Genomic DNA, 14,990 nt, shown 5'->3' on the forward strand with positions numbered 1-14,990 from the left:
TTTTCTTTTTTTCTTTAACTTTTATTTTACAACACATTAAGACATCATTTTACAATGGAGTTAAAAAAAAAAAAAAAAAAAAGACTTCACAAAAGCCTCTCAGAAGAGCAGATCCCATCACGCTCATTCCAGAGGTTCCAATGCTCCCCCATCTCCTTCATGGGGTCGGCGCGGCGGCACAGGGGGGTGGTGGGGCTGCCCTTTGGCTCCGCTCTGCAGACATGTGCTCCAGGCGCTCCGTGTAGAACCCATTGAAGTCCAACCTGTAGGACGAAGCACAGGAAGGAGTCGACTTGCTTGCCCTGTGGCCCCAAGAGGGTCACCACGCTGCTGCAGCATGCGGCACCTCCCGATAGCATCAGCCTATCTCCTCTGTAACCCAGGCAGTGCTTCAGGTGGCACAGAACTGCACAGAACCACCCAGCCCCGCTCCGCTGCAGCCTTCCCCCAGGCACATCTCTGCAACACAAAGCCATACAACTCAGAGTATTTCTTCCAATGCTTGAAAGGAGCTTACAAGCAGGCAGACAGGCAGTGATAGGACAAGGGAGAATTGATCTAAACTGAAAGAGGAGGAGGTTTAGGTAAGGAACAAATTCTTTACTCAGAGGGCAGAGAGGCCCTGGCATAGGCTACCCAAAGAGGCTGGTGGCTTTGAGGCCAGGCTGGATGGGGCCCTGTGCAGCCTGATCCAATGCTTGGCAACCCTTCTCACAGCAGCAGGAGTGGAACTAGATGATTTTGGAGGTCCCTTCCAAGTCGAGCCATTGTGTGATCCTATGAGAAAGGTGCACCCTCGCAGCACCAATTGGCAGGGGCCAGCAGCCTGAACATCACACAGAAATTACTCTCCTCATCTGTCAAATAGGTTGTTCCAATACTTAAGGAATGGGCACAACATTTGAGTTTCGTGTTGCTTAACAATCTTACAGAAATGGCAACAAATTGTTCCTTGATATTTTTTGTGACTGTGGAAAACAGCCTCGACAGATGGGATTTATCAGCTGCCTTCTCCTGGCTGAGCAGCTTACATCCCTTTTGTCCTTTAAATGTTACACAAAGGACACGTGACACTGAGGCAGGATTATTTACTGAATTTTGATTCCAACTTAAGGGCTTACACAGTCAGGACTCATTTACATCCTGTTCCTTTCCAACTGTGCTTTTAGGATTAAATTATCTTTGATAACTCCTAAGTGTGTGGTGCTTCCCAAACCCCACTCACACTCAGTATCTCGTTCTGTGGCTCTGTACATCCCAGTGGTCCTCCTCCAAGCTCAGCCTTCCTGTTGCTTCCAAATTTGTGAAAGGATGAGTGCTAGCAGCACTTAATCAGTGAAGATTTTAGGGCATTTGGATTCAAAGTCATCCACCTGATAGTCCCCTCTGCTCTGATGCTGCTCCTTTTCCCAACTGGGCAGTGATTGTGGGCACTTTCTGCAGCCACCAGCTCTGTCAGCACTGCTGATGAAGCCAAGACACCCAAGCACCCTCTGCATGCTGAAGATCTGTGGTTATAGTTTGTAAGAGAAGATCAGCATATCCTACAGTCTATCCTCTCTCTCAAGTACGTTATTTTAGATGGCAACCGTCTTCATTCTGGTTCCTGGGTTCCTGTTGCCGTAGTGTCCAAGACTGGATCTGATAACTCCTGCAGACTAAGAGCTAAATGTCATGTCTGGCCATTCGCCTCGGTGCTTCCGCTTCTTAAACTGCTATTGAGCAGCCCTTGGAAATGGAATCACAGAATCATAGAATTGCCAAGGTTGGAAAAGACCCACAGGATCACCCAGTCCTGCTGTGTGTCCTGCTAACATACAGTATTTCAGATGAGGAAATGGGGACACCTGCTTTTTAACTCAAGGTCCATCCGTGCCGAAAACCTCGGTGAAGATTTGCATGGTCCTACGCAGTCCTGACTGGGAGACATGGCAGTGACGCATGCCCTGGCAGCATTAAGACACAGTATTTCTTCTTCAGCCCTTCTACAGAAGCGGGATGTAGAAGTGCCTGGGGGCAGAGGCCTCAAACCCTGCTCTGAAAACAGCCTGATGCAGTTTTAGGTCACCGTCCTTAGTGCAAACAGACAACGGAAGCATTTTGTTTTCTTACATCCTGCTGAATCACCATACTTCTCTATTCTTCAGAAGCAGGAAGAACTTCTGAAGAACAAGTCTGCAACCTCTGGGAGCACTGCCTGCACAATTTCTGCATGGGTCAACTCCCAGCCGTGGCACCAGGGACATGGCATCAAATGGGATGCAACACCAGTCTCCATGGTGCAAGACCACAAGAGCGAGCTTCCACCATCCTATGGAACCATAAACAGTTTACAAAAGGGTGGAGAGTCAATGACAGAAGAGGTGAACCTCAGCTAAGTTAGGAACAGTGCTGGTGGGAGGACACCTGAGCTACTGCCAGAAAAGGCATCGGTGTAATCTCTGGCATGATGTGTGATAAAGTGTGATGGAAGGCTGCAGGATTTCTGTTCCTTGATAGAAAGGATGGTCAGGGACTTGATATTGTTCTGCATTTCTGAGCAAGGTGAGGACCAGCTCCAGCCTGGGACTGAGCTGGGTGATGCCACCAAAAGAAGGATCTCCACATGTTCCTGCTGAGGACTGTGGGTCATGATGCTCTTCTATGAAAAGAGCAGGCAACTTGGCTGTCAGCACTATGTTGGCCATGCCCAGTACTGCCTGCAGTGACATCCAAAAGCCCGATCTCCTGCTGGAATACTTCACAAAGCAATGTGAACTAACACGTGCATTAGAACAGAAAAAATTCACATAATTCAAAAGAGTATTTTTGAAGGCGTGGTCTGAAACACAAAGTGACATTTCCCGCAATTTCAGTCTTTCCTCTGATGAGGCAGACACACACAGCTATAGAATAGCAATCGCTGCTCCTGAGCTGAGTCTGAGCTACTGAGAGAAAACCCCTGGCTCACCTGTAGATGATGTTAAGCATGCTGTGCTCGCAGTCATTGGTGCTGTAAATGCTTAGCCGGTCCAACAGATCCAGCAGATGCGTTGAGAAATTAGTATCAAACTTGTTGATCGTTGCTTCAAAGCCAGATGTCAAATGGAGGTTGTCAGCATGCTCTGCTAAAAGCTACCAAGACAAAGGATTTGTGTTTGTCAAGGAGATGTAACTATCCCATCCCTTTTTCAAAACCTGGTCAAAAATACTGCCGTAAAACTTAATGGCAACTCAGGCACTGCAATAACGTTTTCAAAACAGCTGCAAGATCCACAGTGGTTAAAAGCCTTGCCTTGCCCATCTGGGAGGACACCAGAGTAGACCCCAGTAGAATAATCCTCAAATATATGCTGTTGGTTACTTCCTGCTAACAGCAGAGCATAACAAATGGCTTAGTAAGTGTGGATCTAAACAGGGAAAAATATAGAAACACAGACAAGACAGATATCTCATATACAAAAGGGAAGGGCTGTCAGACTCTACAGCTTACTGGCTCATCCATGCACACAGCTGAAAATACAGCTAAGAACTAAAGAACAATTGCAGCGACTGCTGTGGGAGACAGGGTCCTCAAAGCAGACTTGAGAGCACCATCAGTGCTCCATAATGTCCTCAGAAATACCCCCACATTCTACAAAGATTCTGCTTTCGAGGCCAGAGGTGTGCTGGAAATCAGAAAGGTCTACCTGTAGGAGGCAGAACGGCCACCCCATTCAAGCTGCAGCCCCAAGCAATATTTAGAGAGCCCATCAATGCACCCAGAGCCCCACCTTGCTAGTCAGCTTCTTCTTTGCGGTCTCTTCAGCACGCTCTTCCTCTGTTGGTGGGCCCAGCATCGTGCCATGCTCTAGGCTGAGCCGGTCCATCTCGCTATCCAGCTTCATGCTCTGGGTGAACCTCTGGAAAGGGCAGAGGGTTGGGGACATGGTTATAACCCACCTCCTCCACAATGGCAATGCATGAGGTTGATGCAACCTTCCTAGCCCTGCAGCTAGTTAATCCCCACAAAAGCTAACTCTGAGATTAAATTTACACCAGCCCAAAGGAAGGTGTCTGGTTTTGTTTTATTTTTAAATGGGCTCCCTGATACACTGGCTAGTTTGCCAAAGGAGATCAGTCTTCATGGCTGGTCCTCAGCTGGTCTTTGCAAGAACAAAAACCTAGCCAGCCCTACAGCTTGCTCCTCAAATTCTGCTGCAAGAATGGATGAAGAGAGGCAATTAGGTTCACAGGAACCTGATCCCAACACTGAAAAAGAAGAGTGCATAGAATTTTGTGAAGGGAACAGCCACTTTCTGTGGCTGTTCCCATGTGGAGGAAAGTTTGAGCTCGTAAAGCCTGCTGGTGGGTGGGAAAAGAAGCTCTTCCAACTATACTGAGAGCAAGAGAGGGGTCATGTTAAAAGAAGGGATCATCATGGCTGCCTAGCACACAGAGCAGCTGGCATGATAAAAGGGGGAGACTGTACATACCTGCATGCAGTTTGTGAACATGACACAGACAGACATCAGTTTGGAGAAGATCTTCAGCAGCTCGGGGTTGGTCAGCATGCAGTCCTTCAGGCAGTTGTCCAGAAAGCTCGTGTGGTGGCTCAGAACATCATCAATATTAGAAGCCTGTTGGAAGATAGTACATTAATGAAAAACCAAACCAGGACACCAAAGCTCTAGACCAGCACTGCCAACGTATCTGCTCAACTCCCACCAGGATGAAAGCCTAAATTACCGCACAGAACACAGTGGAGCCATTTGCTATGTAACACAGAGCAGGCAGCCTATGTCTCTGCCCTTGTTTTAGTTAACAGTGCCAAAGCAACCTAGGATGCCATCTTTTTTTCCTCTTTAACATTTTCCTCCCACAGAGTCTTGTCCAAAGAGGCTGTTTGTATGCCAGAAACCGGCCACGGCCAGGTAATTCCAGCCAATGCTCTGACACATGTTCTGGGGGAACAACAAAGCTGCAGGCTGGGCCAGGCTGATGGCAAGGTAGATAACATGTATTCACAGCGTTGCTGTAACTTTCACTAGACCTGCCAGTAATCAAGCATCATCCTTCACTTGCCTAATGAATTTTACTTGCCTAACAGTAACTCAAAAGTCCAGACCACTACTGCAGTCAGGTAAAAAGGGAAAGGAAAGATGTGTTTACCTAAGAGAGACAAATCCTTGGTCTTCCAGTAACAGATTTTTTCTCTGTTGTCTGGAACCTTCTAATCTGAGTCATCACATTTCAGAAGGCCTCTGTAGGCTTCTTTAATAGTGTGTTCTGGAATGTCAGCTCCTATTCTTCTGGGGTCTTCTCATTCGTGGCTTAAAACAGGGAGGTAGGACGCTCACTGGGAATGTGCTTCCCTCTGAGGTGATAGAGGCATCTCATATGCCCATCAGGAGATAAAAACTGCTACCTGGAGCTCGTGCTAGGGCAAAGAGTTAACTTCTGGAGAAGTCACTGACTTTATTTTGATCAATGAACCAGGAACACTGCGTTACATACTTAGAAAATATCTCAGCCCAGACACTGTATGTCCATGAAAGGAGAGGTCAGGCATATTTTGCCCAGATACCCTCTTTGTCAGGCATAAAAACCAGCTGGAAATGAGCTTAGTCTCTCCCAGACATCACAAGGGTGGAAAAGTTCTCCAGCCTTGCCCAATGCAGTGAAAATAGCCCAGAAGAACAACCATCCGAAAAGAAAAAACCTTTTTTATTACAAATAGTCCTAGCATGAAAAATAAAGTGCAAAGGCCTCTTCCTGCCTCAAAGACCTAATATTTGGCAGCTCCAAGGAAGAGAAAGCACTGACGCAGCTTTTAAGAGAGCTGTGAGTCAGCCAAGGAATCAGAGGAAGATGTCTGGACCTGCTTGTGATCTTTGCACCTTACATCCTTCTTCCTTACCCATACTTTTTTATTCTTGGTGATGTTCAGCAGAATGTTGCTTTCCCATAACAGGATGAAGAGAGCATGAAAGTTGGGCACAGACTGGAGGGTTCCATAGAGGAAAGGGATATATGACTAACAAGGCAGAAAGGTGATGCAGAACAGCAGCACTGTTTATAGTGTGATCAGAACAGTTCCTCCAATAAAACATTTAACAGTAACTAAAACAAGGCATCTTCTCCCTACATTACATTTGGTAACATAAGAATTCTGTTGACTTCTCTCAAGCACACACACTCACCAATTTCAAGTTCTTCTCGAGAATGTGCCATGTTGGCTCCATCACTTCAAACATCATGTAATACTGGATATTCTGCACAAAATTCAGCATTCGCTGCCGCAGTGTGAAAGCACCAGCAAACCTAGGGGAGAAATCACACCCACACAACTCCGAGCTAGCAAATGCCACAGAGAACCAAGCTTACACAGCCAAGCGAAGCAGAGCTAACTATTTCTGTCCTAGCAAATTCCCTATTGCAGTCTGAGAGTGATTACAAAGTTACTGCAGAACATCTCTGATTAAGTTCCATGTATGGAAACGACTTTCCCCTCAACTACGTGACTGAGAGTTTTGAACCTGCTGTGCACTAGACAGTTAATTTGTAATCTGATAACATCCAACCATAAATGGACATCATTAAAGCCATTTTATCACTTTAACTAGTGAGATGTGTTTGCTAGCAGTGTAAAATACAACAAGCAAAATGCTTCATGTTTCTTTGTAGCCCATAAACACTCCCTTGTTAAATGAATACTTGAAAATTTCCTATCCATCGGTATGCTCAGGGATTCCTGGATTTAAACAAATCACCTGCTATTGAGGGTATTCAATGCAATTTCACTTTAAAAATGGCAGAATTATACAGAGCTCCTTTCAAGGTTTCAGGTTGAAACATCCAACTAAGAATTGCATTCAACAAACTGGGACAAGTCATCAGAGCAATGGGGACACTCCCCCCTCACGGTTTCAGCTATGGGTGCCCTGTCTACTGGTGACATCTTTTCCGATGTCAAGAGAGCAAGAGCTCACATTGGCTGAGGTCAGTGCCAAGGTAGCTGAGAATCATAGAATCACCACGGTGGGAAAAGACCCACAGGATCACCCAGTCCAACCATCCACCCATCACCAATACTTCTCACTAAAGAAGTACCTTAAGGCTACCTTGTGAGAAGTGAGTGCCATTGACAAGACAGAAGGTGTTTCCTTGCAGTGCCACAGGCCTGCCCCGTGCTCCAGTGAGACCATCTAAGGCTGAGGGTGGTGGGCATGGAACAGGTTTTTCAGGGCAGAGGTCACAGCCCCAAGCTGCCAGTGCTCAAGGAGCATTCTCAGACATAGGGTTTGGATTATGAGTAGTCAGTCCTGTGTGGAGACAGCAATTGGACTCAAAGATCCTCGTGAGTCCCTTCCAACTCAGGACACTGTGTGTTCCTACAGTTCCTTTTCCAAACTTTGTGCCACCAAAGAGGAACAAGTCAAGCAGCCCGAAGATTACTGAGCAGACACTTCCTACTGCATCCTAAAATGTCATGTTTGACCTCCCACTGCCTGTCAGAAATTTGGAATGATCTGTTCCATGTCAAAATAATCTGATTCATGTCACAATGCATCTAACTAGGAAGAAGGAAAACCAAAGCCTCGGCAGAAAAAGAAGCCATACCATTTAGCTGAATGTAGGGAGAACTGCTTGGCTGTCTTATTGCTGATCCAAACATTGCACAACTGCCTTTCCACATGTTTGCAATAGAACATGTGTCTGAAAAGCATCTGGTATCTTGTCAGTGCTTTCCTGGAAAGAAAGGAGAAAGCCATTCAGATTAAGCTCTCTTCTGATTGACAGGTTAAGCCGTGAAGGCTGAGGCTACTTTGAGGCAAAGAGACTTAAAACAATATGCTCCTTATGCCTTCAGACACACACGGGTCTTCACTGAAACCATTCTAACGGATGAAAAAAAAGCATGTGTTATCATCCCAAAGAATTCCTCCCGAAGTGTCCCTCCTTCACACTCCCTGCCACCAGGTACTTCATGAGCCTCCTTCTCTGATGCCCTCGATCAACCTGCAGAAAGATCACTCGCATACAAGCTGGGACAGAGGTCTTAAAGCCTGCAGTTGTGTCCCTGCTGCAACAAGGCTGCTACGACTGCCAAAACAATTCACCAGGATTCTCCAAAAAGATTAAGAAAAACTGCAACCAAGCTATAGGCAGCATCCCCCTGCCTGCAATGCACTGTCAGAAGCAGATGGGGATGCTTATTTATAGCCTCGGGGACTGGGTGCAGGTCTGTGCTCAGACACTTCGGTGTAGGCGTCTACAGAGCTCCAGCCAATACAGTTCGTGAAACTGTACCACTTAGTATTTTCACTTCCATAGTTACCATCAAAGTTAATATACCCAGTTTGAAAGAAAGAGACAAAATTTCAGGTACACTGTGTCATTACGGAAGTTCCACCGTGTCAATTGATTATTTCACAGAAGTGAGGGGATACTGCTGGCATTTAGCACCTAACACTGCCTGCCCCGTTTCCCTGGCTCACAGTCTGCCAGTGCCCTGTTTCCATGCAGAAGCAAGTCACTACAGAAAAAGAAAGCACTCTGTTTATCCTAACTCGATTTAATGCAAAATGGCCTGCTGCAGTAATTGTAGCAACAGCCAGTAGCATCCTTCTAGTTTGCAACCAGGGCTACCAGAAAGCTTTTTTGCACTTCCGCATCTGAGAAATGTTTGACTGCAAATAGGGAAACTCTTAAATGAGAGTTCACTTTCAAATAAAAAAATCTCAGAGAGATCCTTCAAAAAGCCATGGACAAATGAAAGCTGGGGGACCGGTCATGTCTTTCCATCATTTAAAATCAACTTTCTATGCATATCTTAGGCATGGTCTGGTAGGACTGTACTGAAGAGACAAGCCCTAGTCTACTAGTAGAGCAAGTGGAAATCAACAACCCCAAAGCATTTTCTACTTTTCAACAACTTCTAGTGTCATTTGAAGACAGACTACGCAGCATTCTGCTGTTTGGAAATGTGTTATAAACCTATACAAAAGCTTCTGCCTTTTGTTTTTTTTTTTTGTGGATGGATACCTTACCTGTTTATAATCAGGGACAGAGGCCACTTAACAATGTAGTCAAAGGAAAATGCTTCCAGACCACTGAGAGTGAGCTCTGTGGGATCTGCACCAATAATGGCCTTTTCCTGTTTCGTTTCTATGGCCAACACTCTCAAGAGCTGCGTAATGAGGTCATGGGGCATCAAGTCAATCTATAAGGAAAGAGCAGGAAAACAATGAAGCCACGGGGTACTCAAAAATACCAGGGAACAGCAGTTAAGTAGCAGAAGAACTGCAAATCATCGGTCACTCTCAAGTCACTAGATCAACCTAGGGAGCGATGAGGAATGCCACCATCTGGACAGTGCTGCAGCAGACAGCAGAGCAGTGCTGCTGTGCTGTTTATAAAGTCATCTCAGTCTCCCCAGGCACAGCCTGTGTGCTGGCTCACATTTGTGAAGGCTTTCGACTGAGTCGCAACAATAATTAGTAGTCAGAACTTATAATCGATTTCTTGTACCCCAAAATGAGCATCTAAGCTTGAGAACACGGGTGAGAGATAAATTACTGCTTTCACCTCATCCTGATGCCACTCAAAAGCACTTTCTCTGTGCTCAGACATCAACAAGAAAATGCAGCCCCTTGCTGCATGATCAGAGCTTCCCATTGCTAATGTCGATGAAATAAACAGACTTCACCCAGAGGTCTACAGAAATACAGCCATCCATTCTTTCTTTCACTGCATTTTCAGCAGTTTCTCATAGGCACAGAGGTTTCCTCAATACATGGCAGGCCTTCCGCTTACACACTTTTTTACCTTTAAATCATCCTTGAAAGGATCTGTGTTGGCTGTGCTCATTCGCAAGGCCAACTCAAGCAATGCTTCTAGCCTAGTAGTTATGATGTCATCTACAGGCTTCTTAAGTTCCTCTTCTGTGAGATCCATGAAGTGAACAAAAAAGTCCCCTTGATCCATCAGGAAATAATGTTTTATAGATCTGCTCAAGAAAATGAAGATCATTGATTATGTTTCCAAAAAAAAAACATGTTTCTTAACTTGCTTTTTTAACAGATAAAAATAACCTGTTTGGAAACTATATATATGTATTTTGTAATGTGTGCTGTCCTACTTCTGTCACCTCAGTCAGGACATTATCGTGCAGCTGTTCTTTTGCTCCTGTAAAAATGGACCTTGAGAATAAAGGTATGCACTCTACTGCTAGGCAATGGATTACACTGCTACCCTGGACAACAACCCAACCTCCAGAGTCCAGATCCACCCAAGAGGCAGCTGCCATCTTAGAGCAGAATCATGGACTCTCTTGTCCAAGTATCTGTGCTGACTTCTGAAGCAGTCCATGCGCTTATGTCGACTTCTGCTATAGTATGATGCACCAACTACAATTTTCACCAGACCTCAGGGACAGTCAACTGCAATGGGATTGGAAATAGCTCTCAGGAAAGCTGGAGAATGAGGTTTGCGTCTTGCCAGACACCATACATAATCAACGGCACTTTTTGGAGCAAAAATGGGACTGGCACAGCCTTAAACCAATGTGGCTGCAGGCAATTTCAAGACAGAGTCAGATAAAGTCAGATAAAGCCTAGTGGCCAGTTTTGGCAGAACGTAGTTTTGGTGGTAGCCTTCCAGTAGAAAGTTGGATGAGAGACCCCTACAGGTCCCTCCCATCCAACATTTCTATGATTTTACGTTTCTTTTTCATTTTATTTCAGGAGAAAACAAGTCTTTTTTTTGTGTTTTTTTTTTCTTCAGGTCAACATTTCTAACAGAAACATTTCTAACAGAGTGAATATGCCAGGAAAATAGAGCTAACTTTAAAACCTGACATTTGCAATCAGAACCAACCTATTTAACATGTATTTAATAAAAGAAATCAAACCTTAGGTGAGCCACAAGCTCTTTCTCCTCCATCAGGAAATCCAGAAGAACTTTGCTAGCATAGTTATATGCTTTTTCTATTTGTTCCACATATGCTCGCTCTTTTAAAGTATAGATGACCTCTTTAGCCACTGGGCAGGTAACATCACGTCCACATTCTCTCACAACATTCAAATATTTCCCTGAAAAGGAAACAGTGATCCACATTTGCAGCAACTGCATGTGTTGCCACAAGAGAAGCCTCCAAATCACTGTTACCAAATGGAATATACAAATAGAAGGCATATTGTGAAATTTTATATTAAGTTCAACCTAAAACTGGAAAGGATTCAGATGCCTTTCAAAAGATGACATAGAATTTAAACTAGGCTATTAATATTATGTTTAAGAAGTAATTTAGAAATGTTTTCTGTTCCCAATGGTGGTAAAACACCTTTACAGACAGCCAACTTGGAAAATCTGGTGTTGCACTTCAGAAACAGCTTTTGAGGAGTTTGTACCTGCAGCAGGGAGCAATGATAACCATCAGGTGGCACACCTGACTGATGGCTGCCTTTAAGTGCCCAAATAAAGACTCAGTGTTCAAACCTCAGACATCTAGCTCCATCTATCTAGATGCTATAAAACTGTACCCATGTACCAGAGCAGAAAGACAGAAAGCTCCTTTAACTGCTGGACTCCTTCCCACGTTATCATGTATATGATTTGGAGTTGCTTTTAGTTTTTCTGTTTCTCTGAGATGTTGTAGCTGGACAGCCCTTTAATTTATCTTTACAAAAACAACGGCAACGATCATCTCAGGCTCCTCTTAAACCAGAAATGTCTCTTTACCTACCTGTGCTTAGTATTTTGTCAGCCATTTTCTGCAAGAAAGAGGGAATCTGCTGCTGAACAACAGTGTATCTTTGATCCCAATACTTGTCATTATAGTCCTCCTGGATCTTCTCCTTCTGCAACTCGTGTTCCTCCACCATGAACTCACTGGACAGTTAAAGCAGATGTTTAGAAGCAGGAAGTGGTACAATGGGGATTACTTTTTTGACCTGTTAATATGTTCAGTGGGAATATGATATATCAGAAGTAAGGTCTAATGAAGATATATTTCAGTCAAGAACTGAGATTAGTTTGTACTAAGACAAGCAGCATTTTGTGCTGTGTTTGTGCTAATCTGCAATCAATTACAACAGGAACAGAATTCCATAGGGCTCAGGAATCAGGTCTAAATGTTATTTGGCTGTCAGAGTACAGGTGAGGAAGCAGGCCTCAGCTTTCTCTCCATCAGAAAGGGGTTCTTTTAAGCTATTTTAACTTCATTTTCTTCCCTCTTTGCATTCTGAAAATGTGGACAACAGGAATGTCGCACAAACACAGAAAATGCTGAAAATGCTTTAAATGATTCTACCAATGCCAAGAAACTTTAGAGAGCACTGTTAGCTTGAATCAGATCATCATGCTAGTGGACTACATTAACACAGATTCAGTGAGCTATGAGAACAGGATCCTATGAGAACAGAGCTCACCCCAGTCCTGAAGAGGATGCAGATGTGAGAAGGGAACACAAAGAGGGACACAAGAGGGAAGATATTTCTTAACTTTTTCATTTTGTTTTCATTCTGTAACTGTTCTTTACCTGTATGGATCATTGATGATGCCTCGATATATCCATTTTTCCAGAATTTCAAAATAGGGCACACTGGCTGCCTTGGTTAGATACAGACACAGCTCCTGGGCCTGGCTGTCTCCCGTGTAGTTGAAAGTCTTATCGTGGAGTAAGCTCAGGGTTGACCCTCCCATACACTCACCCTTATCCACAGAAGTAGCTGAAATTAAAAAATACAGATGTAAGACACACAAGATTCTACATTTAGATACACAGACCAAGGAGACAGCAAAGTGCAAGGTTTTGCACTTGTGCCACAGGAATCCCAGGCATATTTACAGACTGGAAGAAGCAGTCCTTGAGAGTAGGCCTGCAGAGAAAGACCTGGGGGTCCTGATGGATGAAAAACTTAAGAAGAGCCAGCAGTGTGCTCCTGCAGCTCGGAAAGCAAATGGTATCCTGGGCTCCATCAGAAGAGGGGTGGCCAGCAGGAACAGGAAGGTGATTGTCCCTCTCTACTCTGCCCTTGTGAGGCCCCATCTGGAGTACTGTGTCCAGTCTGGAGCCCCCAGTACAAGAAAGACAGAGAGCTGTTGGAGAGGGTGCAGAGGAGGGCCACAAAGATGATCAGAGGGCTGGAGCACCTCTCCTATGAAGACAGGCCGAGGGAGCTGGGCTTGTTCAACCTGGAGAAAAGAAGGCTGCAGGGTGACCTCACTGCATCTAAAGGGAGTATCTAAAGGGAGCCTATAAACAGGAGGGGAGTCAACTCTTTGAAACGGTAGATAACAGCAGGACAAGGAGAAATGTTTTTAAGTTGAAGGAGGGAAGATTTAGGTTGGATGTCAGGGGGAAGTTCTTTACTATGAGAGTGGTAAGGTGCTGGAACAGCTGCCCAGAGAGGCTGTGGATGCCCCATCCCTGGAGGTGTTCAAGGCCAGGTTGGATGGGGCCCTGGGCAGCCTGGTCTGATATTAAATGTGGAAGTTGGCAGCCCTGCCTGTGGCAGGGGGGTTGGAGATTCATGATCCTTGAGGTCCCTTCCAACCTGGGCTATTCTGTGACTCTGCGTGATCTGAACTCAGGTAGACATAAGGTATCTCATGGCTTCTACACCATACATAGAATTTTCTTTCGAGATGCTAATGAAAAAATCCCACACCTCAATGACATGCTTGAGAAATCTCTGATCTCAAAATCCCATCTATTCTCCACTGTAACCCTGAACTAATCACATACACAGCCTGAAACACCTGGACTTAGGTAGGTTCATAGTACAATTCATACTTTGCATTGCAAAAGGGATGTAAGGGACAGAGAAAGAAGAATACAGTAGTATCATGAGCTTGAGACTGAAGTAAACCATCAAGCAGATGGCTAACTGTAGTGTTCCAAAAATGAGACTATTTCAGGAAACATAAATACCAAGATGGATCATCCATTTCCAGATTCTATATTTTTATGTCCAGATAAATTTTCTGGGCTGAGTAGAGAGAAATTCAAGAGTACCCTCATGTCAGAGAGTTTAATTTAAGCAAAACTACTGAGGAAACAGTAAGGAATGCAGCTATTAAAGTGGTATTAATGAAAAGGATACAATCCACTCCACCTCTGTGTGAGCAGTTATCTGACAGGAGGCACTCCTGTGGGATATGCATACCACATATGCTCTCAAATGGGTTATACTGTGCCTCTTCACACAGCACAATACTTATATTCTGAGGTATAATGACAACAGGCATGATTCAGAGAACCTACTGCTTTCAAAAACGGCAGAGGTCTGGCAAGTACAATCCTCCTCTTAGTCCTTCTTATTTAATATAACAAAATTTAAATGACACATGCCCTGTCTGTATTGTTAATTTGTCTAGTTTTCAGAAGCCACTGTCATGCACCTGTCTAAACATAATGACTGTATTTTTTAAACTTACCAAGTGAAGAAAGAATCTCTAGGGTCCTCATTGTAGGCTGGATATAAAACCAGAGCTTCTGCAGTGAGAGAAGTCCCTGTCTCTGAAGATGTTCCAGCTGGGTAATTAGTATCATGTATTCCTTGATCAGAGTCCGCATAGCAGCAGCCAGTGCATGATTTACCTGTCCATACTCAAAGGAAGACTTCTCCTCTATAAACCTGTAAAATGCAAAATGGAATCTCTTTTGCACAGCATAATTTCCAACATCTTCAGGAATTTTAACTTCAGGACACTATAGAAGCACAAGAGTAGACACTGCATTAGAAAACCTACCGGTTGTCAGCTAAATTTTAGGTTCAACATTTGCTCTCTGTCCCCTGTCTACTTCTCAGCACCACACTTCTTAGTATAGAAAGGTGTGGGAAAACATTTTCTCTTAATTGCAGAGGATCTAGAATTACTTGCAAATCAACTATAACAAAAAGTGACTGCCAGTATTTTCTGGTCTCAATCTCAAGGTCTCAAACAGACACAATATCATGGAACCAAACACTGAGGAAAGCATTGCTACTAGCTTCTGACTAGTGATTCACCTGATCAGTCTT

At 44.4% G+C, this 14,990-nt stretch overlaps 1 protein-coding gene across 2 annotated transcripts in view; it reads right to left on the minus strand.

Moving 5' to 3' along the window:
• Positions 1-14,990, minus strand: part of TUBGCP2 (tubulin gamma complex associated protein 2) — a 25,393-nt gene continuing 10,403 nt past the window's right edge. For both annotated transcript variants that reach the window (XM_046942850.1, NM_001006496.2), the window contains exons 7-18: positions 14,404-14,603; positions 12,503-12,692; positions 11,708-11,853; positions 10,874-11,054; positions 9,790-9,970; positions 9,012-9,184; positions 7,582-7,710; positions 6,162-6,282; positions 4,455-4,598; positions 3,753-3,881; positions 2,951-3,114; positions 1-263 (exon numbers count right to left, since the gene is read on the minus strand). In XM_046942850.1, coding sequence (XP_046798806.1) covers positions 158-263; positions 2,951-3,114; positions 3,753-3,881; positions 4,455-4,598; positions 6,162-6,282; positions 7,582-7,710; positions 9,012-9,184; positions 9,790-9,970; positions 10,874-11,054; positions 11,708-11,853; positions 12,503-12,692; positions 14,404-14,603 — 1,864 coding nt within the window. In that variant the 3' untranslated portion in view covers positions 1-157. The remainder of the gene's footprint in view (positions 264-2,950; positions 3,115-3,752; positions 3,882-4,454; positions 4,599-6,161; positions 6,283-7,581; positions 7,711-9,011; positions 9,185-9,789; positions 9,971-10,873; positions 11,055-11,707; positions 11,854-12,502; positions 12,693-14,403; positions 14,604-14,990) is intronic.

This window comes from Gallus gallus, chromosome 6, assembly GCF_016699485.2.
Source record: "Gallus gallus isolate bGalGal1 chromosome 6, bGalGal1.mat.broiler.GRCg7b, whole genome shotgun sequence".
Classification (NCBI taxonomy): Eukaryota; Metazoa; Chordata; class Aves; order Galliformes; family Phasianidae; genus Gallus; species Gallus gallus.